Source organism: Erinaceus europaeus, chromosome 2, assembly GCF_950295315.1.
Source record: "Erinaceus europaeus chromosome 2, mEriEur2.1, whole genome shotgun sequence".
Lineage (NCBI taxonomy): Eukaryota > Metazoa > Chordata > Mammalia > Eulipotyphla > Erinaceidae > Erinaceus > Erinaceus europaeus.
In genome coordinates, this window is record NC_080163.1 from 190,132,825 (window position 1) to 190,159,813 (window position 26,989).

At 45.9% G+C, this 26,989-nt stretch overlaps 1 protein-coding gene across 3 annotated transcripts in view; it reads right to left on the minus strand.

Annotated features, from left to right (window-relative positions):
• The window catches only part of TEX101 (testis expressed 101), a 64,544-nt gene that overhangs the window by 36,674 nt on the left and 881 nt on the right, over positions 1 to 26,989 (minus strand). The window contains exons 1-6 of one of the 3 annotated variants that reach the window (XM_060186026.1): positions 21,020 to 22,711; positions 20,451 to 20,560; positions 20,213 to 20,353; positions 19,416 to 19,595; positions 17,464 to 17,592; positions 17,128 to 17,305 (exon numbers count right to left, since the gene is read on the minus strand). In XM_060186026.1, coding sequence (XP_060042009.1) covers positions 17,128 to 17,305; positions 17,464 to 17,592; positions 19,416 to 19,595; positions 20,213 to 20,353; positions 20,451 to 20,514 — 692 coding nt within the window. In that variant the 5' untranslated portion in view covers positions 20,515 to 20,560; positions 21,020 to 22,711. Of the gene's footprint in view, positions 1 to 16,931; positions 17,306 to 17,463; positions 17,593 to 19,415; positions 19,596 to 20,212; positions 20,354 to 20,450; positions 20,561 to 21,019; positions 22,712 to 26,989 lie in introns of those variants that run through there. The other 2 variants (XM_060186024.1, XM_060186025.1) reach the window with 2 other exon arrangements.

A 26,989-nucleotide genomic window follows, 5' to 3' on the forward strand; every position in this document is an offset into this window, starting at 1 on the left:
TGTCTCAGCCACACAAGCCTGGTGCTCTGCCCAGTGAAACCTGTCTCCTTCCTCTCTCTAGCTACTGGGAAGGAAGCTTCCAAAAACAGACCCTGTGAACATACTGCAAACACCCTGCCCAAAGCAACAATTAGTCCAGACCAAGGGGCGGTGCAGTGAGAACAAGGCCCACCTACCAGGGGCCCTGCTGGGTTATGTCGCCACCTTGTGGACACGGAGCAGAATGCACCTTATGGGAGACTAGAGCCAACCAAAGGGCTCCCGTATTTCTCCGAATATTCTCTTCATTTTCTTTTCCTGACAGAGATCCAGGGAGAAAAACACACAGAGAAACACCAGAACACTGTCAGCTCGAGCTAAATAAGGTGTAGGGGAACTGAAACTGGGTTCTTGAAGCCACAGGCACGAAAGTCTTTGGCAGAACTCCTAAGATAGCTCCTAAGCACAAGGTTGTCTTATTTTATTTTATTTTATTTTATTTTATTTTATTTTATTTTATGAACTCATAAAGTTGTATACCACATTCAAATATGGGTTACACAAGGTATGTTTCTCTCCTTCTTCTTTTTCTTCTCTTCTTTTTTTAAACCAGGACAGTGATGAGCTCTGGCTTATGGTGGTACGAGGAATAAAACTGGGACCTTGGAGCCTCAGGCATAAGAGTATTTTTGCATAATCATTATGGTATCTACCCCTGCCCTCTTATTTTAAATAGTTATATTTTACTGTATTATTATATTTAGATATGGAGAGAGAAAAGGATAGATACAGAGAGAATGATGTCTAAGATGTCTCCCAGCCCAAGGGCTTCTTTTAAAGATATTTTTATTTTTTATTACTTTTTCAAATATCTTTAGTAATGAGAGATAAGTATAAAGACAGAAAGATGATAACTACTAGGCAGTCACTTCTGCCCAAGCTCTCCTTATTTATTATTTTATCACATTTTATTTTATTTTATTGTTAGGGTTAGTAATGAGAGCTAGAGATACAGAAAGATACAGAGAGAGGGAGATGGGCAGGGGAAGATAGCATAATGCTGATGCAAAGAGACTCTCCTACCTGAAGCTGTGAGGTTCCTGCAACACCATGATGCAGGGCTGAGCAAGGCTCTGGTAAAAAAATAAATAATAAAGGGGCTAGGTGGTAGCACATAAGGTTGAGCGTACATGTTACAGTGCACAAGGATCCAGGTTCCAGTCCCTGGTCCCCACCTACAGGGGGAAAGCTTCACAAGTGGTGAAGCAGTGCTGCAGGTGTCTCTGTCTCTCTCCCTATCACCCCCTTCCCTCTCAATTTCTGGCTGTGTCAATCCAACAAAGATTTTTAAAAATTAAAAATAAATGTGTGTGTGTGTGTGTGTCAGAGAGTAGGAGGAGACACTGCTCAGTTCAGACTTATGCTGGAGAGCTGGGGATTCAACCTGAACCTTTGGAACCTCAGGCATGAAAACTTTTTTTTAATTTATTTATTTATTCCCTTTTTTGTTGCCCTTGTTGTTTTATTGTTGTGGTTATTGTTGTTGTTGTTGTTGTTGTTGTTGGATAGGACAGAGAAAAGTGGAAAGAGGAGGGGAAGACAGAGCGGGGGAGAGAAAGACAGACACTTGCAGACCTGCTTCACCGCTTGTGAAACGACCTCCCTGCAGGTGGGGAGCTGGGGGCTCAAAACGGGATCCTTACACCGGCCCTTGTCCCTTACGCCACCTGCGCTTAACCGGCTGCGCTACCACCTGACTCCTGCATGAAAACTTTTTACATAAACTTTAATCTATCTCCCCAGCCTCCAAGTTTAGATGCTATTAACTGGCAAAGATCGTGATGACAATATTAAGAAAAAAAAGTAAAATCCATTATAGTGGAAATGCCATTATGTTAAGAAAAAAGACATCTGTGTTTAATTAATGAATGTTAAAGTTTCTATGTATTTTTTATTTTAATTTTTTTATTTGTTATTGGATAGAGACAGAGAAATTGAGAGAGAAGGGGGAGATAGAGAGGAAGAAAGACAGAGAGACGCCTGCAGAACTGCTTCACTGCCAGTGAAGTGACTCCCCTGCAGGTGAGGAGCCGGGGGTTCGAACCCAATCCTTAAATCGGTCCTTACACTTTGCGCCATGTGCACTTAACCTGCTGCGCTACTGCCTGACTCCCTTCTATGTACTTTTTAAACAATTATTATTAACTTGAGAGAGGAGAGAGAGAAGCGGAGCGTCACTCTGGCATGTTATTGCCAGGGATTGAATTCGAGTTGTCAAAATTTTAAATCCAGTGCTCTAGTCACTGTGCTGCTTTCTGGACTGCTTCTGGTGCTTAAAGCATTTCAGGAAATACCCACAAGACTATAAATACCATTGCCTTGGGGATAGCTGAGTGGTATACTCCTGGCTTTCTATCTTTCTCACACAAAAATAAAATAAAATAATAAGTAAATATAGTTAAATACTAAGAAAATTCCATTGCCCCTGAGAAAGAAATTAAAGATTTGCAGATGGGGGTGAGAAACTTTGCCTTCCCTTTTCTGAGGCTCCTCTTGTCCTCTGGAATTGCCTTTCTGGTCAGGAAGATCAGGACCTGAAGAGATCTCTTGAGCAGAAGGTTCCCCAGGCTTGCCTTCATGCAGCCATCTTGGCTCTGTGCTTGGGATGGGAGACTTTGCTCTCTCTTTCCTGTGTGATCTTGGACGAGATATGTGGTTTCTTTGAATTTCCTTAAAGGAGAGCTTGGCACCTGGTGAGGTGACTCAGCAGGGAAAGCACAGGACTTGCAGGGGTGAGGGCTCTAGTTCTATCCCTGGCACCACATATGCCAGAGTGATACTCTAGCTCTCTCTCTCCCTCTTGTGAATTAATAAGTATTTTTATTTATAATTATTTTTAAAAGATTTTATTTATTTATTAATATGGAGGTCAGAGCATTACTCAGGTACACGTGATGCCACAGATAGAACTCAGGACCTCATGCTTGAGAATTTACCTCATGGACCATTATTATTTTTAGTATAAGTTTTTCTCTATGTATGACAGAGGAGAGGAGGAGGAGGAAGAGAGGAGGAGGAAGGGGAGGCTAGGGCAGAGGAAGAGAGACTGAAAAATAGAGAACCAGAGCATCACTCTGGCATATGTGGTGCCAGGGATTGAATTTACCACATGCTCCCGAGCCCAGTGGCTTATCCACTGTGCCAACCCCCACTCCACAGTGAGAGACTGCATCTCCCCCTGCCCCTGCTTGAAGAATCAGGAACGTCTTCAGTCACTACTGGTCTACAGCCAGATGTGCTGGGGGTTTCTGGTTCCTTGGCATTTGAGACAAATAGAGGAAGACGACTCAGTTTGTCCTTCCTACCTTCCTTCCTCCCTTCTTTCCTTCCTTCCTTCCTGGGTCAGTAAAACTGCAAAGCAGCACACTATCAAAGTGAGCTGTTTCACTGGCCTAATAGCACAGTAGTTTATGCAACAGGCTGCCAGGCACGAAGCTTGGATGCCCCAGGTTCAATCCCCAGCATGACCACCTGCCAGTGTTTTGTTTTTAAAACGTTTATCCATGCTGAAACATGGATTCTGAAGGCACTGTTGGAGGAGCTGTGACAGGTGTGTAGTCTAGTACCAGCCGAATCCTTTTCATGCCTGTATTACCGTCACTCCACAAGGTTCTCTCCCACCCCTTCCCTGTCAGTCTCTGGGTCTCAGTCAAGAATCAGGGCAGGAGGAGTGATGGGGTAGAAAGAGGAGCCAGACCTTGCAGGGCTTCTTAGTCCCTGTGGAGGAATTTAATAATGAGGTCAGCACTACCACTGCAAAGAACAATGGTGTAGTGTGCTGGCTGTTTTGTCTTTGCTCCTTTAGACCCAATTTTAATTAATTAATTATTTAATTAATAAAAAATTAATTAATTTTTTGTCATCAAAGTTATTGCTGGAGCTCGGTGCCTGCACTACAAATCTACTGCTCCCATTGGCCATTTTTTACTTTCCTTTTTATTTTTCTTTGACAGCATGGAGAAATTGAGAGGGGAGATAGAGAGGGAGAAAGAAAGACACCTGCAGACCCACTACACCACTCATGAAGTATTCCCCCTGAAGGTGGGGAGTGGGGGCTCGAACCCTGGGCCTTGAGCATGGTGATATGTACACTTAACAGAGTGTGCCACCACCCAGCCCCCCTTAGACCCACTTTCCAGCTCTCTGCCGTGCTCTTGCGCATGTGATCAACCTCAGGAGGCTAATCCACATGGACTAACTGTAGGGATCAAAGCTCTGCTACCCCTCAAATATGCTTTTGGCAAACAGATTCATTTCATAGGTGGGCCCTGAAGGCAGAATGAAGGTCTTGCTCCACTGGGCCTTTTTTTGGTAACTGCCCTCAGCAACCTTCCCTTTCCTTTCCCCAAAGTCCTATACGTCTTCTAGAACAGATCATCTAGAATAGATGTTCTAGAGCACACAGTGAGTTTCTGGGTTCTTATAATTTTCTCTTTCCCACTTGTCCCTCTGCCTCATGCTTGTTGTATCATTCGTCCAGATTTTAAAGATCCTGGAAGAATACAGGATGGTCTCTCTCCAGCCCAGCAACTGCACTGGATTTTCTCCTATTCCCCATTGGTTTCAGGTGACAAGCACTAAACCTGGGCATTAGATGACATATCTTTTCCTTTTTTCTTACGGCTATTTATTTTTTCTAAATTTCTTTATTGAGGAATTAATGTTTTATACTCGACAGTAAATACAATAGTTTGTACATGTATAACATTTCTCAGTTTTCCACATAACAATATAACCCCCACTAGGTCCTCTGTCATCCTTTTTGGGTCTGTATTCTACACACACACACACACACACACACACACACACACACACACACACACACACACCCGAGAATCTTTTATTTTGGTGCAGTACACCAACTCTAGTTCAAGTTCTACTTGTGTTTTCTCTTCTGATCTTGTTTTTCAACTTCTGCCTGAGGGTGAGATCATCCCATATTCATCCTTATATTTCTGACTTACTTCTCTTAACATGATTTCTTCAAGCTCCATCCAAGATGGGCTGAAAACAGTGAAATCACCATTTTTAATAGCTGAGTAGTATTCCATTGTGTATATAGACCACAATTTGCTCAGCCACTCATCTGTTGTTGGGCACCTGGATTGCTTCCAGGTTTTGGCTATTACTAATTGTGCTTCTATGAACATGGGTATACACAAATCTTTTTGGATGGGTGTGTTGGGTTCCTTAGGATATATCCCCAGGAGAGGAATTGCAGGGTCATAGGGTCACAGTTATTTTTTTCTATCCAGCATTAAATCATAGGTTTACTCACTAATTGAGAGAGCGAGAGAGAGCAAAAACGCCGGACCATCACTCTGGCACATTTCATGCTGAGGATCAAATGTCGGACATTATGCTTGAGAGTCTAACAGTTTATCCACTGTACCATTTCATGGACAGCAACCATTTTATCTCATTTATTTACTTAATAAACACACACACACACACACACACCAGAGCACTGCTCAGTTCTGTCTGGCTCATGGTTGTGCTGGATTGAATTTAAGAACTGTGAGCCCCAGGCATGAGACTCTACTGTATAAACCACTGTGCTGTTTCCGGGGCTGCTGGCCTCTGTGTTTTTCAGGCATCTTTCCCACTTGAGTGTCAGCTCATGAGGGCAGTGCCTTTGTCTCACTGCTATTTCCTCCCCACAAAGAGCAGCAAGAGCTCTACAGACAAGGCTCCTGCACCAGGAAACTGTCTTATTGGCTGAGAACAGTTCCATCCCATTTCACAGGTGAGGGACCTAACGTCAATTATTTTTTTTCCCACTCCTTTGTTTTCCTTTCTTTTTCTTTATAGGGAGAGAGGAGAGAAGGGGAGACAAAGGACCTGCATCAGAAGGCCTGCATCACTGCTCCCCTACTCTTGAAGCTTGTAGTGCCAGGGCTCGAATCTTGGGTTGTGATTGGCAAGGCTGGTGCCTTCTCTTTCCAGTCCAAGACTGTACAACTTTACCTCTCTTCAGACTGTGTGTTACCCCAACACATGTGTGCCTGAACCCCCTCCCACTGCCCGTCTGGCATTCCTCCTCCTTCCCATTATAGTGACCTCAGTTCTAGGTCAGAATCCCAAGGTGTTGGGACTTGAACCTGGGGCTCTGCTCATGGTAACACGCTAAGTGTCCCACTGGGTGAGCAATCTCCTGGCCCCTCCTAATATCCTTTGCGTTCACTTCAAATCTGCTTATCGTGCCTGGATCTCACAAAGCTGACTCCAGCCAGTGACTGTGGGGATGACTGATGCTCACAGTGAGCACTACAAAGCCAGGGCTGATTATCTCCAGTTTACAGGGAAGGAATTGCTGACATGCACATCCAGCTTCCCAGAACTTTTGCTCCCTGTAAAGAAAACTGAGAATTGGTTGGTGGCACACCTGGTTAAGCACATGTTACCATGCTCAAGGACCAGGGTTCATACCTACCTGCAGGGAGATACGAAGCAGGTTCCTATCTCCTCCTCCCCTCTCAATTTCTGTCCTATCAAATAAAAGAAAAAAATGGCCGCCAAGAGCAGTTGGACTCATCCTCCAGGCACCACCGAGCCCCAAAGATAACCCCAGTGGCAATTAAGAAAGAAATAACGAGAGAAAGAAAGAAAGAGAAAAAACAGGATTGGATCCAGATGATCTGAGTACTTTCTTGGGTAGAGTGGGGCTGGCCGGGCAGTCACCTGCAGGGGGCTCCAGGCTGGACCCACACAGGCTGACCTCAGCAGCACCCAAGGAGCAGAGGGAGGGGCTGGCCTCCTCTGTAGCTGCTGCTCCAATTTATTGAGATGGGGTGGGGATGGGAGAGAAAGAGCACTTTTGCAGAGCACTGCACTGTCATTAAAAAATTTTTTTTTCTCTTCAGAACCCTGCTCAGCTCTGGCTAATGGTGGTGCTAGGGACTGAACCTCAGACCTTGGAGCCTCAGGCAGGAGAGTCTTTTTCAGAACCACTGTGCTATCTCCCCAGCCCTCATTTAAATTTCCTTATCACAAGCAATGTGTGTGCTCTACCAGGTGAGCTATCACCCAGTCCTTGAAAGTCTTTTTTGCACAACCACTGTGTTATCTCTCCACTGTTCCATCCATCACTACACCATCACCTGGGTGAACTTTTTCACACACAGCCAGGGGGAAAGACGTCACAGCCCCAGAACTTTCCCCACTGTAGTGGGAGTCAGGCTCGAACTTGGACTACAACGTGGATAACAAAGTAGGCGCACTATTCGGGTGAGCTAGCCAGCTGGCCCTGTCACTTTTCATGTGGTGCTGGGATGGGACCCAGGGCCAGCTTGCACAACAATTCATAATCACTGAGCCACCTCTCTGCCCAATGTGGTTGTCATTTCTTTTAAACGTTGGTTCACCTTTATTCTTCTCTATTACCCCACAGGTTGTCTTGCTGACAGTAACCGTGGGTGTGGCTTTTCCCTGGTTCTTAGTTCTTGGAGGGGCTTCTCTGTCCCTGGATTTCTGGGGCTTGGTGAGCAGTTCAGAGTGAGCTCAGTGCTGCTGCGACAGCTAGTCCAGCTGCCCCGACTGTGGGCATGGCTGCCATCCAGCCCTCCTGTGGGCCCTCAGCTCTGACTCTCTTCCTGTGGAAGCCATGTCTGGAAGCTTTACTGCTCTCTGTGGGACATTAACTGTCAGTTAATTCCCCTCTGTTTCTACAATGAAATTCTCTCCCCATCAGTACTGGTCTTCTCTGTTTTATATGACTCTAGGGAATCAACCCCAGGCCTCACACGTGTGATAGCACCTCCGAGTAACCTCCACTGGTCTTTTTTTTTTCATTCTTTGCTTTAGAGATTGAGATCACAGAGGGAAAGACATCAGGAGAGGCACCACAGCACCATTCCACCATCCATGGCACTCCCTCGAGGTGCTGGGGATCCAAACCAGAGCCACACGCACGGCAAGGTGTGCCTCTCTACTGGGTGAGCTAGCTCCTGACCCAATCGCTTTATTTTACGTACTGGCAACTTGTTTCCACTAAAGTGACAGAGGTTTCATGTGTACCATAGGTCACAATAATGTAGATTTCCGGCATAACAGTATGTTAACTACTTGATATTTGTTTATTTTTAACCAGAGCGCTGCTCAACTTTGGCTTTTGGTGGTGGCAGGACTAAACCTGGAATCTTGAAGCCTGAGTCATGAAAGTATTTTTTTTTTTTAGTCATGAAAGTATTTTTTTAAAAACGTATCTCTGGGACTCGGGCTGTAGCGCAGCGGGTTAAGCGCAGGTGGCGCAAAGCACAAGGACCGGCATAAGGATCCCGGTTCGAACCCTGGCTCCCCACCTGCAGGGGAGTCACTTCACAGGCGGTGAAGCAGGTCTGCAGGTGTCTATCTTTCTCTCCCCCTCTCTGTCTTCCCCTCCTCTCTCCATTTCTCTCTGTCCTATCCAACAACGACAACAACAATAATAACAACAACAAGGGCAACAAAAGGGAATAAATAAAATAAAATAAAATTTAAAAAAAACGTATCTTTATTAATTTATTTTGGATAGAGACAGAGAGAATTGAGATGGAAAGGGGAGATAGAGAAGGAGAAGGAGCGAGACATTTGCAGCAGTTTTGTGGCTCATGAAGCTTCCCCCTGCAGGTGGGGACCAGGGGCCTGAGCCTGGGTCCTTGCTCACTGTACTGTGTGTGCTCTACCAGGTGAGCTATCACCCAGTCCCTGAAAGTCATTTTTGCACAACCCCTGTGTTATCTCCCCACCGTGCCATCTGTCACCGCATTGTTAAGCCAGTTATTTTATCTGATTCACTCACCCTCCTAATGTAGTTCATTGGTTTGTTTTGTTATGAAATAGTAAGACTCTGGTTTTGGTTTGTTTTTTCAAATATTTATTTCCTTTTGTTGCCCTTGTTTTATTGTTGTAGTTATTCTTGTTGCCGTCGTCGTTGAATAGGACAGAGACAAATGGAGAAAGGAGGGGGACAGAAAGACAGACACCTGCAGACCTGCTTCACCACCTGTGAAGTGACCCCCCCTTGCAGGTAGGGATCTGGGGGCTCAAACCAGGATCCTTATGCCGGTCCTTGAGCTTTGCACCACGTGCGCTTATCCCACTGCGCTACTGCCTGGCTCCCAATAGCAGGACTCTGATCTGTCTTGATGACATATTTCACTAAGCAGAGCATTTTCTACTTCCATTCCTGTGGTAAATGGCAGATTTTTAAAATTTGCAGTATTATAAAGATTTAGTAATTTCATGGTCCGGGAGGTGGCGCAGTAGATAAAGCATCGAACTCTCAAGCATGAGATCCTGAATTCAATCCCTGGCAGCACATGTACCAGAGTGATGTCTGGTTCTTTCTCTCTATCCTATCTTTCTCATTAATAAATAAATAAAATCTTTTTAAAAAAAGATTTAGTAATTTCACACTTCTTCATCTATGAGACTCAGCAAACCCCATCAAAGTTCCAGTGCCAACACACCAGACTCCACTACACACTCCTCTCCCCCTTCCCAAACCCACCTATAACCATTGTAGTTTTCAGTCTGTCAATTATTTTTGTTATTTATAGTCTACATGTGAGCTGTACTTCCCAGTAATTGTTTTTCACCTCCTTTATTCACTTGTTATAATCACTTCCAGTTCCATTAATTTTGTACTGAAAAGCACAATGTCATATTTTTTAAGTTTTTTAAAAATTTTTTATTTATAAAAAGAAAACACTGACTAAACGATAGGATAAGAGGGTTGTACAACTTCACATGATGTCATATTTTTAATGGCCGAGTAACGATTCCATTAAGTAGTGACTGGGAGAACAGTTCAACTTGTAGAGCGTTGGATTTGCATGTCTGACGTTTCTAGCTCTATCCTTGGGGCCACATGTACCAGAATGGTACTCTTTGGCTTCTTTCTCTGTCTCATGTGAAACCCTCTTACATGAATGAATAAATCTTTAAAAACTATCCCCTAAGAGTGTACCGCACCATTGTAGCTGAGTAGCATTCTCTGTGTACATAGCACATCTTTCTCCACTCACTTGTCCATGGACACTCAGGCTGTTTCCAACTCTTGGTGATTGTGGGTAGTGCTGCGAGGAGTTGGGAGTGCAGCTGTCTCCTCGGATTACTGTTTGACATCATTCATATAAGTAGCCAGAAGTGTGATGTTTCTTTTAAGATAAAAAAAAAATGGTATTTTCTCCGGGGCACTGCTCAGCTTTGGCTTATGGTGGTCTGGGGCACACCTGAGTCACAGGCTTGCAGACCTTTTTGCATGCCCATTACACTGTCTCCCCAATCCTGTGCGCTGCTTCTGCTTGTCATCTTTGGCAAAACTCATTCGGAGGTCTTTGGTCTCGGTGGGAGACAACCAGGGCTTCCTAACCACTCAAGGTTACTCTGTTCAGAACAGAGAACCTGGAGCAGGCTCTGGGCTTCTGCCTGGCTTTTGTTCCTCCTGGCTCCCAGCAGCCATGCCCATGACCCTGTCCTCAGGGCTCCCCAGCTCTGGCCATGTGACCAGCAGCAGATGTCTGTCATTCAGCCTGGAGCTGGAAAGGTCATCAGCCCACAGCCTGCACTCCCTAACCTGGCCCCCACTACCACCTCCTCTTTGGAAAGGCTACCCACATGTAGCTGCAGCCCCAAGGAGTCTCAGAAAGCGCTTCCAGACAGGGCACTGACGCAGCTAACTACACCCCACTCCTGGCGCTTGTTCCCATACTCACTGTGTGGGAAGGCATGTGCCCTACCAGGTGAGCTATCTCCCAGACCCCAGATGCTTTCTATTAATTGACTCTGTGCCGGGGGTGTTTTAAGTGCTTCATGGGGGCACTCATCCCACACTTACAGGGCTGACGATGGTAACAGCACCCTCCCCCAGGGGGAATGCGTTGTCTTTATCTCCACTGTACAAGGGAGGATGCTCCCAAGGTCACTAAGCCAGGAGCTGGCAGAGCTGGGACTCCTGTCCTTGTCCTGAGAGGACTCCACTGTCTGTAGTGATGCAGGTGCCAACCCTCAGCGCCCTCACCTCAGGCCCACGCCCTCTCTGCAACTCAAACTTTCCCCCAGGAGGTTTGTGAGGGTCCTGGGGGGAGAGTAAGAGCCACCTTGTGGTCAGAGAGGGAACCCAGCTAAGAAAATTAACCTGCTGTTGATGTCCTAAGGTTTCTGTCACTTGCAGGTTGTTAGTAGTCACGTGTATTTGTGTATGTGTGGAGTAAACAGCTATATGCAGATTTTCTATTTATTTACACTTGCTGCCATGGATCCTACCACCCCCTTAGGAGGTTTTTTCTCTGTTTTTCCATTTGGAGGAAGGGGGGAAGGAGAGACACCACAGCACTGCTTCTCTTTTGTGGAGCTTCCCCTTAGCTTGGTGCATCCATGCAGGCTCAGACCTGGATCCTCACACATAGCACCGTGTTCACTCTACTGGGTGAGCTATGCTTAGACCCCTTGTTTATTTCATTTACTAATTACCGTTTTTCATTGCCACTGCGTTATCCCTGGGGCTTGCCAGCACTATGACAAATCCACTCTCCCAGAGGACATCTATTCCCCAGTTTTGTTTTTTTACATATATTTTTATTTGATAGGACAGACAGAGAAGTTGAGAAGGGAGGAAGGGAGAATTGGGAGAGGCCTGCTTCATAGCTTGGGAAGTGTCCCTCTGCAGGTGGGGAGTGGGGGCTCGAACCGGGGTTCTTATGTATTATACTGTGAGTGCTCAACAGGGTGCACCACTGCCAAGTCTTTTTTATTTGTTTGTTTGCTTTTTATAAGAATGAGAGGGAGACATGAGAGCTCCACTCAGCCCTGGTATATGCAGTGTTGGGAACTGAGCCTGGGACCTCAGTCCTGAAGGTCCTATACTCTTTTTTTTTTTAATTTATACCCTTTTGTTGCCCTTGTTGTTGTTATTATTGTTGTTGTCGTTGTTGGATAGGACAGAGAGAAATGGAGAGAGGAGGGGAAGACAGAGAGGAGGAGAGAAAGATAGACACCTGCAGACCTGCTTCACCGCCTGTGAAGCGACTCCCCTGCAGGTGGGGAGCCAGGGTTCGAACCGGGATCCTTATGCCGGTCCTTGTGCTTTGCGCCACCTGTGCTTAACCCGCTGCGCTACAGCCCAACTCCCTGGTCCTATACTCTTATCTCCTGCTGAGCTGACTCCCTGGCCCCACGAGGGTCTGTGCCTCTAAAGTCTGTGTTGTTCAAAGGTCAGCCATACATCTTTGCACCACCACCAGGTCAAGTGGTAGAACACGCAAATCACTCCAGAAGGCTCCCTTGTTCCAGACAGTACACTTGATGACTTTTCTCATCATGAGTTGGAAGGATTTGCCTGTTTATGATATTTACATAACAGGAACAGCACCATTATGTACTTGTTTCTGGGTTCATTCAGTCAACATTATGTCATGAGAGTCAGACATGTTGTTGCATGTGGCAGTATTATTATTGTAAAAATTTCTTCAAAGCATTTCATCTTATGAATATGCAGAATTAATCAGCCCAAGCCTGTTTCTGACAGGCATTCTTTAATGCTCCCCATCTGTAACAACTGCAAGCATAACCACTGTGAACATTCTTACACATATAAGTGCAATCATCTTCCTTGGGTATATACCAAGATGTGGAATTCTAGCCCATACAACAAACATCCATGCTTAGTTTTAGTAGATGCTAGCAGCTTCCCCCAAATCATTCTAATTTCTCATTTCCAATGGAGACTTTGTAGCAAAACAACCTTATCTCCTTTGAATATGATTCTACCCTTTTTTTCTTACTTATTTGATAGGAGAGAAGTTGAGAGGGGAAAGGGAGATAGACAGAGAGAGAGAGGCACGCACACCTGCAAACCTGCTTCACCACTTGTCAAGCTTCCCCCCCAGGAGCCCTTGTGCATGGTAGCATGTGTGCAACTACCCTGCCACTTCTGCCCTAACAGGATTTAACAATCCCTACAACTAGAACAGAACAAAAGTATCCTTAATTATTTTTTCTTCCTTCTGAATGTTTATGTACTATCTTCTTTATTCTGACCTAGTAGAATATCACTCTTCCAAAAGGTGATAGCCTTGTTTTAGGAGCTTAATCCTTTGTTAGTTTTTTGCTCATAATAATCTTTTTTTTTTTTGTCCACCATGCTGGGGCTTGGTGCCTGCACAATAACTCTGCTCTTCCTGGTGGCCATTTTTTCATTCCTTGATATCAGTGAGAGAGAGAGAGACAGAGAGAGGAAAGAGGGGTGTGTGTGTATGTGTGTGTGTGAATGAGAGAGAGAGAGAGACACACACACACACACAGATACTTGAAGCATGTCTCTCCCACTTGTGAAGCAGTGGAGACTGGGGGTTTGAATCTGGGTCCTTATGCATGATAAAGCATGTGCTTTACTTACTGCATGACCACCAGGTCCCCTCAATATCTGTGTTGCACAATTAATTATAATGTTGGCTGTTGACTGAAAGAGATACCTTTAGGAAACAGAAGAAATATTTTATTCTGGAAATCAATAGCACTGAAGCAAGAAAAAGTATTAACTACAACTTAATAGTCATTGCAGTGATATTATATATCAATGTATACACTCACATATACATACACGCACTTTGCAAAATTTATCAAATGCTTTTAGATGTCAGGTATTGTTTTGAGCACTGGACTGAGTGAGGCAAACTGATCATAAAGTGTGTTTGATTGAGGTATCTTACCAAAGGGGTTCAAAATATGTTTCTTTTTTTCAGTTTTTTTAATATTTATTTATTCCTTTTTGTTGTTGCAGTTATTATTGTTGTTGTTGATGATGTCGTCGTTGATGGATAGGACAGAGAGAAACGGAGAGAGGAGGGGAAGACAGAGGGGGAGAGAAAGACACCTGCAGACCTGCTTCACAGCTTGTGAAGTGACTCCCCTGCAGGTGGGGAGCCAGGGGCTCAAACTGGGATCCTTGAGCAGGTCTTGCACTTTGCACCACCTGCGCTTAAGCCTGACTCCATTTAATTCTTTTTGATAGAGACAGGAAGTTAAAGAGTCCACAGTATCGATGCTTTCATCAATGTGGTGGGGGCTGGGCTTGAACCTGGGTTGTGCACATGGCAAAGCAACACAGGACCCAAGTGAGCTGTTTCGCTGGCCCTGTTTCTTATTACCAGTATTTATGCACTGTCTTGATGGCCTTTATATACAGTACTGCTTTATTTTATACATAGGAATTTTTGGTTTTTTGCTATCATTTGGGCTTTGCCACTCCAGGCATACTATTCAGATAGAGACAGAGAAGAAAGATATCACAACACTCAAATATCCCCAAGTGTGGGGGTCCTGGATTTTTTAAAGGGCTCTATTGGTTTAAAAAACATAAATAAAAATGAAAACTTGGGTTTCATTTTTAGCTCACCTTCTTAGATTTGTGAACTTGGGTGAGTGATGTAAACTCTCCGAGACTTGATTTCCTTGTGTATTTTTCCCCAGCATGGCTATCACTGGGGTTTGGTGCCTACATGATGAATCCACTGCTCCTGGCGGCCATTTTCCCCCATTTTGTTGCCCTTGTTGTTGTTATTGTTGCTGTTGTTGTAGGACAGCACAAAGAGAAATCGAGAGAGGAGGGGAAGACAGAGAGGGAGAGAGAAGGACACCTGCAGACCTGCTTCTCTACTTGTGAAGCAAACTCCCTGCAGGTGGGGAGCTGGGGGCTCAAAGAGGGATCCTTACGCCGGTCCTTGCGCTTTGCACCACATGCACTTAACCCACAGCACTAGCACCCTGCCTGCCCTTTCATTATTACTACGATAGAGACAGGAAGGAATAGGGAGAGACACACCTGCAGCCTGCTCCACCGCTCATGAAGCTGCCCCCTCCCTGCAGGTGGGAAGTGGGGACTTGAACCGAGGTCCTTGTGCATGGTAACTTGCATGCTTTACTGACTGTGCCACTGCCTGGCCCTGATTTGTTTATACATTAACAAGGCTAATAAGTAACTCTCTGCTCAGAGGACTGCATGGGGGAAAGGTTGTCGGCACTAAACGGGTAGCACTTATACATGGCTCAGCATCTGTTTGGTTCATGAGAAGGGTTCTGAAACTGTTAACTGTTGTGTCACTACTTCTAGTCCCACTGTTATGAGATGCCATGGTTCAGTGCTCACCGATTAAAAGCCAGTCACTCAAGACAAGTCCTGGTGATAAAGTCTTATTTTCAGATGAAAATATTATTACCTGAGAAGATGGCAGATTTAAGACTCCGCAAAACCAACTTGTGGTCAGACTGGGGCTTTGGGGTCTTACAGGAAAGGGAGGGGTTTTGGGGAGAGGGGAGTGTGCTGGTGAGGCTCAAGGGGTATTACTGATGCCAGGTCATTTTTTTCTGACATCAGTGATTGGTGTGTTTAATTCACCCTGCTAAGTTGTTTAATCAAGTGATATTGTGCAAGGCTCACATCAGAGACCTCTCCAAGGACAATTCGTGCCTGCTGCCTGCTGACTGCTTTCCATCTGTAGCTGGTCCCCGGTTTATTAGACACACATACACAGTTAATGAAAAGATTTCTCTTCTAGTGACTACATCTAAGTATAAATAACATGAGAAAAACCCAAAGTGAAGGACACCTAGGGAGCTGCTATGGCACCAAAGAGATAGCTGGGAAGACCCCAAGTGAAGGTGATTAAGTTAAACATTTTTTTATTTTTTAAATATTTATTTATTGGCTAGAGACAGCCATAAACTAAGAGGAAAGGGGAGGTAGAAAGGTAGAGAGATCGAGAGATACCTGAAGACCTGCTTCACCACTATCAAAGGTTCCCCCCTGCATGTGGGGACCATGGGCTCAAACCTGGATCCTTGAGCATTGTAACATGTGCAATCAACCAGGTGTGCCACCACTTGGTCCCATAAAAATAATTTTCAATAAGGAAAAGAACAACAGAGCAACCAAGTTTGAACCCTACTTTTGCTTAAACATTTTTAATGGAGCCTCTCCTGCTCAGCTGTCGGTTGCTTGTGAACCCCTGTATTTTACAGCAGGTAATCCAATACTAAAAAATAAAACAAAAAATTACTCTGGCCCCTCCTTTCATATTATAAGCATTTAAATCAGCCAATTTGTGTGTGGGGGGGGGGAGATGGTAGCTGTTGTGGTGATTCTGTGATACCCTTTTCAGGCACGAACTAGTTCTGCTCTCAGTACCAGGAGCAGCCCCTATGATGCATGTGAGCAGCCTGCCAGTGGCAGGACTGGAATCTGAAAACCAGGTCAAGGGGTCAGAACAGGTGCCATATGCCCAGGTAGACAGGGCACTAAGAAGGGAGAATACCTGAAAGGCATACAGCAAAATGAAGTCAAGCGATGGCATTCAAGCACATCATATAAGCAGTGAGGTATGGGGGTGATAATTGCTACACTTAACCCAGGAGGAGGCAGAGACAGTTGTAGAAGGACAGACCCACTCACCACAACCTACCGAGCCTCAGAGCCCTAGGAGTTCTCTCTGTCCACTGAAGAGGCACTAAGTAGGCAGCAGAGAAGGGAAGGAGGGATGTAAGGTGGACAATGGCAGACAAGACACAGGGAGACGGGGCCTGTTACAATTAAAGAATCTGGAATCTAATTTTTCTCCTTCTGCCATTACCTCCTAGGAAAATGTTGTAACCCCTAACGGCCGATGTCAGCCTTAAAACTGGGCTGGGAGTGTTCTGGAGTAGGTGTTTGGTCCAGTTAGCTAAGAAAGTAAATTGTTAGAGTGAAAGGAAAACCAGACCATAGGTCAAATTAGCAAAGTTCTTGACTTTGCTCTTCTCATGGCTGGGTAAATGTGAGAAACTGAAGTCTCTGAGATCTCCCTTTATGCCAAATGTGGGATACAGAAGGTTAACTTTATAGGTCCTTTCAGCAATAAATAGAGTTCTACTTCTAGTTTGGAGCATGCAAGAGTCATAGCAGAAACTTTATTAGAAACATCAAATACACCCACAGGAGCTCTTTGTTCTCCCTCAAATCTCCACCTACTCCCCAACACAGCCAAAAGCCAAAGGGTTCCCGTGCAAGAAAAGACATCCTGTGCCCTAGGACACTATTTCAGAAACAGCAGCAGCAGCAGCAGCAGCTCTAACCTCCAAACTGAAACAGGAAGCGAGGTGCCCCCATTTTCAACCCTTCGGGATTGACGGAGAGATTCGTACGGACACACTTCCTTCACCCACATGGGTCCTATTGTAAGGACCCCAGACATCAGCTGGCAACCCATGAAGGATGAACAGCCTTTGACCTCCAACTGTGAGCTGATGCCTCCTATGGAACAAGAGGGACAGACAGACAAATACAGAGACACTTTAGGAAGTCAGAGGAAATCCAGTGCTCCCTCATTTCAGGGACCCCCAAGTGTCAAATGTCTCATTCACTCGAATGTCTGTTTTTCAGGCTCTAAAACTATCAGTTGTTAAGTTTACCTCCAGTGATCTGAAGTTTTCCTTGGTAGCACTGAGTTGTACCATTGGGACAGGGACGAGAAGGTGCACTGGTACATGTCCCCAAAGCCACACAAGTTGGGCAACGGAAGTCCGATGATACAATGGCATCTGGAGGGGTTAAGAGGGACGATTAAAAATGTGTTCTGGGAGTCGGGCGGTAGCACATCAGGTTAAGTGCAGGTGGTGCAAAGTGCAAAGATCCTGGTTCAAGCCCCCGGCTCCCCACCTGCAGGGAAGTCAATTCACAGGCGGTGAAGCAGGTCTACAGATGTCTATCTTTCTCTCCCCCTCTCTGTCTTCCCCTCCTCTCTCCATTTCTCTCTGTCCTATCCAACCAACAACGATGACATCAATAACAACAACAACAACAATAAAACGAGGGCAACAAAAAGGGAATAAATAAATAAACATTTTTTCAAAATGTGTTCTACCTCTGGAAATGTCTCTCTTCGCTGCCTTCTCTTCCCTATCTTTCTTGCTCATGTTACACTAATAAAGGTTATTACTGCAGCTTCCCTGCCCTTCTCCAAGTGATTTTCTTTGCTGTCAGAACACCATAAACATGATTTTTAAGCTCTGTGCATAGGTGTGACAGTACAGAAATAAGGGTCCAGGAGGTGGCATCGTGTGCAGGACACCAATCTTGGAAACATGAAGTTCCAAGTTTGATCTCCATGTGCCAGAGTGATGCTCTGGTTCCGGTTTTCTGTCTTGTGTTAAGAAAAAAAAAAAAAAAGGATAAAGAAGTTAAAAGGACAGTTGGTGCTACCAAGGATCATTGTCTAGAGGGGGGAAACATGTAAACATCTATCACATGATTCAACAGGCACAGTGTCCAAGGTGTAACAGAGAAAAATGCAAGAGTATCTGACTACTTAAAATAATTTGGCAAGTATTCTCACAAAGTGGATAACTGAGTTGGGATGGCAGTTACTTATGTGAAAATGGGAGCTGGGCGGGTGTAGCAAAGGGGACAGAGTTAAGGACAGAGGCTTAGAGGTGGGGCTTGTTTGGGGGACTTGGAGAACTGTGTTGAGGTTCAGCTGGTAGTTACAGGCAGATTAAACTGCTTCTTGTGGTCAGTATCCACTTTGATTGACCTCCACTGCTGTATATTTTGAATACTAGCCCCAGGTAGGCCAATAAAAGGAAGAAGAAAAATAGTCAGGGTCAGATCACTGTAGACCTTGAATTCAAACAGAGGAATTGGGCTGTGGGCAAACAGCGGGTAGACAATAACTGTTACAATGATGATAACATCATCCTGCTCAGAAACCCACAATGATGTCTTATTGCTTAATAAATATAAAACCTAATTTACACTCTGGCCTTTGTTGGTGTGCCTCCATCTACTCTAAGCAGTGGTCAGACTTCAAAGTAACACTTGAGGGAAAAGACAGGCGAGCATAAGATCTGAGATCCTGTTGTGTATGGTCCACTGGGATCATGTCAGATCACAAAGAGTACCTACAATCTCTTCAGGATCTTGCTGTTGAGGTCCCATGCCTGTGTGACACAGAGAGAGACAGAGGAGAGACACCATAGCACTGTTCCACTATCCATGGAGTTTTCCCTGCTCACCCAGGTGATGCCTATACTTAGAACCCAGATATCTACCCACGGCAAAATGTGCACTTTACTGGGTAAGCTATCTCCTGGGTTTATGAAATTTCTCTTAGGGGGCCAGGCGGTGGTACACCTGGTTAAGAGCTCACATTACAGTGCATGAGGATCCGGGTTCAAGTCCTCAGTCCCCAACTGCAGAGGGAAAGCTTCATGAGTGGTGAAACAGAGCTGCAGCTGTCTCTCTTTCTCCCTCTCTCAATTTCTCTCTGTCTCTACCCAATAATAGATAAATAGATAGATAGATAGATAGATAAAATGTTTAGGCAAAAAAAATCTCTTAGCACCCAACCCCTCTTCCGAGGTACCTAGTCTTGGATTCCACAGCTCCAGAAAGTCGTTTTTCTTGTTGCAAAGCGGCTCATCACAGTAGTTGCTGTAGGAGACTGTGACGATGCCAGGAGGTGGTGAATGCTGAATATAAGTCACTGAGTTCATCATGTCGGAGGTGACACAGCCCTTACTGGACAGCACTGCGGTCCGGTTCCCTGTTATGAGGGAGGAAACAAGGGGAATGGGTGGCAGGTTTGGCACTGGCCTGGGCAGGGTGACCAGTGTCACCCTGGACTCACGCCCTTTTCATCTCACCTACTTTATTTTTATTTTTTTAATGGAGGTTTTACTATTTTTCATTATTTACTTATTCGCTTTTGTTGCCCTTGTTGTTGTATTGTTGTAGTTATTATTGTTGTCCTCCTTGGATAGGACAGAGAGAAATGGAGAGAGGAGGGGAAGACAGAGGGAGAGAGAAAGACAGACACCTGCAGACCTGCTTCACCACCTGTGAAGCGACTCCCCTGCAGGTGGGGAGCCGGGAGCTCCAACCGGGATCCTTACTCCGGCCCTTGCGCTTTGCACCACGTGCGCGAGGTTTTACCTTTATTTTATTTATTTTTTAGTGATTTTAAAATTTTTATTATTGGACAGAGACAGAGAGAAATTGAGAGGGATGGGGAGATAGGGAGAGAGCTAGACACCTGCAGCCCTGCTTCACCACGCGTGAAGCTTTCCCCCTGCAGGTGGAGACCAGGGGCTTGAACCCGGACCCTTGTGCACTGCCGTGTGTGCGCTTAGCCAGGTGCGCCACCGCCTGGCCCCATCTCACCTGCTTTAATCAGCAGCACAGACTCCTGGCAGGCAGTGCCATTGTCACACCGATCGGCCTGCCCCGCGCTCCAGTTGAGCATCCGCGGGTCTTCTTCCACGCTCAGGAGGATGCCCTCGTGACAGTCTATGTTCTGCACCACTGGGGAGAAAATGGGAGGAAGGGAAACACTCGCCTTCTTCGTGCGGGCGGGGAGCAAGCGCTGCCTCGGGCGACCCAGCTCCCCCCACACACATACAGGGCAGGGAGGAGGCTCCGAGCAGCAAGAGCAGCAGCAAACCCTGGCGCTGACAGGCTCCCATGGCGTCTGCTAGAGAGTTCTGGAAGGACGGGCCTGGATCCGTGTGACTGCGGGGAGAAGCGGGTGCAGAAGGAGCTGGGGGGGGGCGGGGTTCGAGCCTCAGTTTCCCCCTACGGCGCCTCTCAGGCCCAGGCCCTGCTCCGCCCACCGCCCCGGTGAGTCCAGCCCAACGCCTTCTCCCTCAGCTCTGAGGTCCGGTTCCGGTTCCGATCCTGACCCACCGGAAGCCGGGAGTCTGGGGTCCCCAGAGCTGTGGGTTCTGTGGCGACTTTTCTCTGCCGGTTGCAGAGTTCTGGGCCCCGCCAGCTCCCCCTCTGACCCAGCCGCCCAGGCCGCAGCCTTCGTGCCGCGGTGACCCATGAGCCACTCCACCGCCCCCATATATTCTTTCATTTTCATCAGGACTCTGGATCTTTGAGCCTCTCTCTCTCTCTCTCTCTCTCTCTCTTCCTCTTCAAAGGACTAAAATTCCTCCAGGCTTCCAAATAATTACACAAAGTTCTCACAGCACTAAAGATTCTGTTGGCAGCGAGGCCCCTTGCCGTTCTGGCCTTCTCTTCCAGGCGCTGAGTGCCTAAAGTGTCACTTGAAGCCCCATTGGTCAATGAGAAAGCATCTGATGCGCTCACTGGATGAACCTGGGGGCACGCCATTGGTCAGTGTGAAGCAGCTGACAAGCTCATTGGGTGAACCTGGAGGGACGCCATTGGTCAGTGTGAAAGCATCTGATGATCTCATTGGGTGAATCTGGAGGGACACCATTGGCGTTGTAAGGAGGCAGAGCACGTAGCATATGCACAGCTGACCTCACTTGGTGCTTTTCTGTCTTTGGGTTTTGGGTTCTGCTTCTCCAGAGGTCAACACTGGGAGGTCAAACCTTTAAACTCACCCTCTGAGTTTCTTTATATGCAGTATCAATATACATTTCAAGAAAGTAACTTAAGTTAGGGAAAATAAGTCCTTTTAGAATCTCTTTATAAAAGTTTTTGGACAGGAAGGGCAACAAAAGGGAATAAATAAAAATTAAAAAAATAAAAATAAGCAGTTTTTAGAAATATAACTAGCCAAGAAGAAAGATCTAACATTAGACTATATTGTATGAATTATTTGGTGTGTTGACATTCAGAATGCTGAGGATAGGCATGCAATTGCTGGTGCCGATGAGACATTAATTAGGTGCCCCCTATCCTTAAGTCCTGACTTGCTATTTAACAAGGAGCAGACTTATGGGGTTGACAGTCTTTAGTAGTAACGGTGTTTATTATTATTATTATCTTTTATTTATTTATTGGATAGAGACAGCCAGAAATCGAGAGGAAAGGGGAAATAGAGAGGGAGAGAGTCAAAGAGACACCTGCAGCACTGCTTCACAACTCACAAAGCTTTGCCTCTGCAGGGGAATGGGGGCTTGAACCCAGGTCCTTACACATTGCAACATGTGCACTCAACCAGGTGTGCCACCACTTGGCCCCAGTTAGTGTGGTTTGGATTCTGCTCTAAGAGCAAAGTGAGAGAGCAAACAAAATATTGGGTTTCTGTTACTCATCCCCACCATCTTCAGACTCTAGGATTCAATTTCCCAGCTCCTCTTACCTTGAAATCCAGATCTCCAGCGTCATTAGGACCCAGGAGTCCAAGACACTATTTCTCCCATCTCTTATAATTTAGGTGTAACACAAAATAGGGTACCCTTAGTATATTTTCAGAATTGGTACTGTTTCTGAGAGTTATGTTGTGAATATTACTCTTTCTCCCTTTTGCTGCCCTTATTGTTTTATCGATGTTGTAGTTATTATTACTGTTATTATTGCTGTCGTTGTTGTTGGGTAGGGCAGAGAGATACCAAGAGAGGAGGGGAAGACGGAGAGGGGGAGAGAAAGATAACCTGCATCACCGCTTGTGAAGTGACTCCCCTGCAGGTGGGGAGCTGGGGGCTCGAACCGGGATCCTTATGCTGATTCTTGTGTGCTTAACCTGCTGCACTACCGCCCGACCCCCAGTATTATTTGTTTTTAGTAGAGAAAATACTGAAAGACGAATGGAGTTGTGTCACTTGAGGACTGGCTCATTTTGAGGGCAGGGGCACAGGATGCAGGGAGCTGAAAAGAGGCCCGGGGCACCAACAGCAGAGATGTGCCTTTATTCCAGTGGGGACTCAGCTCAGCTCAGCTCAGTATAGTTCCCCTTTATTTCAGCTTTATTCAGTGTAGTTTAGGCTCCGCGTGGCTCCCTCGGGCTAGCTCCTCGAGGTTTCTCTCCCATTCTCTTTTATATATAGGATAAATAAAAATGGCAAGAAGCCAGAAGCTACTTTCCTAAGTTTACAAGAGAGAGGGACATACAGAAGCAGTAGTGGGTATAGCCCAAGGTCACAGAATGTTTGTTCCCTGGTTATTTAAACAGGCACCTGTGTTTCCAGTCATGGAAGCTCAGTGATCTGAGGCAGGAAAGGCTGACCAAACCCATTTTTCCCACAAGTTGGTAAACACTAATATATATATATTCCTACCAGAGTACTGCTTAGCTCTGGTTTATAGTAATGCTGGGGACTGAACCTGGGATTTGGGAACCTCAGGCATGAAAGTCTCGTTGACTATGTATTATGCTATCTTCCTGATCAGTAGACACCCTTAATTTTGTCTAAAGGTATGTTAAGAATGTTTAATTAGGGGCAAAGCGTAGATAGCATAATGGTTATGCAAACAGACTCTCATGCCTGAGGCTCCAAAGTCCCAGGTTCAATCCCCTGCACCACCATAAGCCACAGCTAAACAGTGCTCTGCTTAAAAAAAAAAAAGAAGAAGAAGAATGTTTAATTGGGAACAGCAATATTAAGAATTTAACTTTTGGGGGTAGATAGCATTATGGTTCTTCTTCTTCTAGCGTTTGCCCTTCTTCCGTAGCCAGACAACAGCGTCAGGTTGAGCCTGATGTAAAGTTTCGAGACCTCCTTTGAATCTGGAGAGGTGGCAGTCGTTGACTATGTGGGTCATAGTCTGTCTGGAGCCGCAGGGGCAGTTCGGGTCGTCTCTGGCTCCCCAGCGATGGAACATAGCGGCGCACCGGCCATGGCCTGTTCGATAGCGATTGAGGAGGGCCCAATCATAACGTGCTTGGACAAAGCCAGGTTGACGCTTGCAGGGGTCTGTGATGAGGTGTTTGTTCTTTACCTCAGCTGACTGCCAACTCTGTTTCCAAGAGTCTGGAACAGAGAAGTTCAGTGTGGGCATAGGGGACCAGATTGGGTGACGAGACATCAAGCGTTGGACAGGGTGGGCGAAGATATCTGCGTATATTGGCAGGTCCGGTCGAGCGTAGACGTGGGAAATGAACTTAGATGATGCTGCATCCCGACGAATATCTGGCGGGGCGATGTTGCTAAGAACTGGCAGCCATGGAACCGGGGTGGAACGGATGGTTCCAGAAATTATCCTCATGGAGGAATATAATTTGGAATCAACCAAGTGGACATGGGGGCTACGAAACCATGCTGGGGCACAGTATTCTGCAGTGGAATAGCATAATGCCAGACAGGATGATCATAGTGTGGAAGCGCTCGCGCCCCATGAGGAGCTGGCCAGTCTTGCAATGATGTTATTCCTCACGCCCACCTTTGCTGCAGTTTTTATGAGATGTTTGTGAAATGACAGAGTGCGATCGAGAGTAACGCCAAGATAGAATGGCTGGGCTTCATGCCGGATTCTCGTATCGCCAAGCTGCACATTATGGTTATGCAAAGAGACTCTCCTGCCTGAGGCTCCAAAGTCACAGGTTCAAGCCCCTGTGTCACCATTAGCCAGATCTGAGCAGTGCTCTGATAAAACAGAATTTAAATATTAATATTATCATTATATATTAGCTACAGTTAAAAGAAACATTACGATAGTCTTGGTTAGACTGTCCCTCAGGACTAGGAAGTCTGAGCCCTCTTATTTCTTTTCACCACTCAAGGACCTAGCACCATGTATTTTTAACAGTATGTCTCAATTTAATATCTATTTTTCAGTATTCACTGGATCTTGCAAGATTTTTTTTTTTTTTTGCCTCCAGGGTTATTGCTGGGGCTCGGTGCCTGCACCACGAATCCACTCCTCCTGGAGACCATTTTTTCCCCTTTTGTTGGCCTTGTTGTTTTATCACTGTTGTTGTTACTATTGTTGTTGTTGTTGTTGCTGTCACTGGATAGAACAGAGAGAAATTGAGAGAGGAGGGGAGACAGAGAGGGGGAGAGAAAGACAGACACCCGCAGACCTGCTTCACTGCCTGTGAAGTGACTCCTCTGCAGGTGAGGAGCCGGGGGCTTGAACCAGGATCCTTAAGCAGGTTGTTGAGCTTCGCACCACATGCACTTAACCCACTGTGCTACCGCCTGACTCCACAAGATTTTTTCATGTCTCTCTAGCAGGATTTAGACTTTGTCAGCAGAGTGTACCAGAGACACACTGTAGGAGGAAGAACTTTTCTCTCAACCTCACTTGTGGTTTCTCACCCCATTCCCCCTCCACTTCAATATCTGCTATGCTCTTACTTGTTAAGAGTTCCTTTTACTGTTTAGCAAGTTACCAATTAATGAATCTTTATGTTAACTTTCCCTGTTAAAATTAACGTGTGGCCAAGGAACAGAAGCCACTTAAATACCTCTTGATGAAAGGCTGGATGAAGAAGTTATGGTGGGGTGGGGGCAGGGGCGGGAACAGGTGGGCGGTGGTGCACCAGGTTAAGCGCACATAGTAGAAGTGCAAGGACCTGCGTTTGAGCGCCTGCTCCCCACCTGCTGGGGGAAAACCTCATGTGCAATGAAGCAGGTCTGCAGGCGTCTCTCTTTCTCCCTCTTTATCTCCCCCTCCTCTCTAAATTTCTCTCTGTCATACCCAATCAAATGAAAAAAAAAAAAAAGTCAACCAGCAGCAGTGGTAGTGTTGGCACCAAGTCCCAGTGATAACCATGGAGGGCAAAAAAAAAAAGTTACGGGGTTTATATTCAGTGGAATACTACTCTAAAATAAAATATGATCTACAGCGGAAATGTGAGGTTCCTGCTGTCTTACGGTTCAAGAAGACGATAGATAGTTACTGTTACCATCACATTATTTGGTAACTGGGTTAACTTTAAAAAGTCCCTTTGAGGGGCCAGGCAGTGGCGCACCTGGTTAAGTGCACACATTACAATGCACAAGGACTTGGGTTCAAGCCCCTGGTCCCCACCTGCTGGGGGAAATCTTCACGAGTGGTGAAGCAGGGCTGCAGGTGTCTCTCTGTCTCTTTCTCTCCCTCTCTTCTCAATTTCTCTCTGTCTCTATCAAATAATAAATAAAAATATTTTTTAAAAAGTCCCTTTGTTATACATACAATCAATTTTCCCCCCTCATATTAATTAAATGGTGATTTATATGACTACAATTTAACAGATGTGTACATAAACACCATTCCCACCACCAAAAGATTGTGTCCCATCCCACCCATCCGCCGGCCCAGGAAGCCGCATGTCCACCCTCCCCCTCACCACAGGGTTGTTACTTTGGTGCCCTACTTTCAATTTAGTCAGATCCTGCTTTTAGTTTTCATTTCTGATCTTCTTTCTCAACTTCTGTTGATCAGTGGGATCATCCCATACTCATCTTTATCTTTCTGACTTAGCTCACTTAACATAATTCCTTCTAGCTCTGTCCAAGATGGGTCAGAGAAGGTGGGTTCATTGTTCTTGATAGCTGCATAGTATTCCATTGTGTATATATACCACAGCTTTCTCAGCCACTCGTCTGTTGTTGGGCACTTGGGTTGCTTCCAGGTGTTAGCTACTATGCATTGTGCTGCTATGAACATAGGAGTACACACCTCTTTTTGATTGGGTGTTATGGAGTCCTTGGGGTATATCCCCAGGAGAGGAATTACTGGGTCACATGGAAGGTCCATGTCTAGCCTTGTGAGAGTTTTCCAGACTGCTCTCCACAGAGGCTGGACCAATTTACATTCCCACCAGCAGTGCAAAAGGCTTCCTCTGTCCCCATAGCCTCTCTAGCATTTGTTGCTGCTGTCCTTTTTAATGTATGCCATTCTCACAGGAGTGAGGTGGTATCTCAGTGTTGTCTTTATTTGCATTTCTCTGACAATCAGTGACCTGGAGCGGTTTTTCATATGTTTGTTAGCCTTTTGGATCTCCTCTGAAGTGAATGTCAAATCTGGGCAGTGTGCATGGCAAGGCACATGCTTTACCCATGAGCTATCTCTCTGGGGCCCTTTCCTTCTCTATTCAATACAAAGTCTTCTGTCAAGTGGTTCAGGTGGGCTGGCCATAGTGTGTGCTGGGGTCCTTACTGCTAAGGAGCCTTCCCATGGGTGGAAAGGCACTGTATCCCCCCCAGTCATGGAGGCCCAACCCCCTGTGGCTGCACTGTCCTGAGGGCCCTGCTACCAGCCAAAGCAAGGCTGAAGCTGCCCCCTACCTTCCCACAGAGGGTAGAGACTCCCACTGGCCCT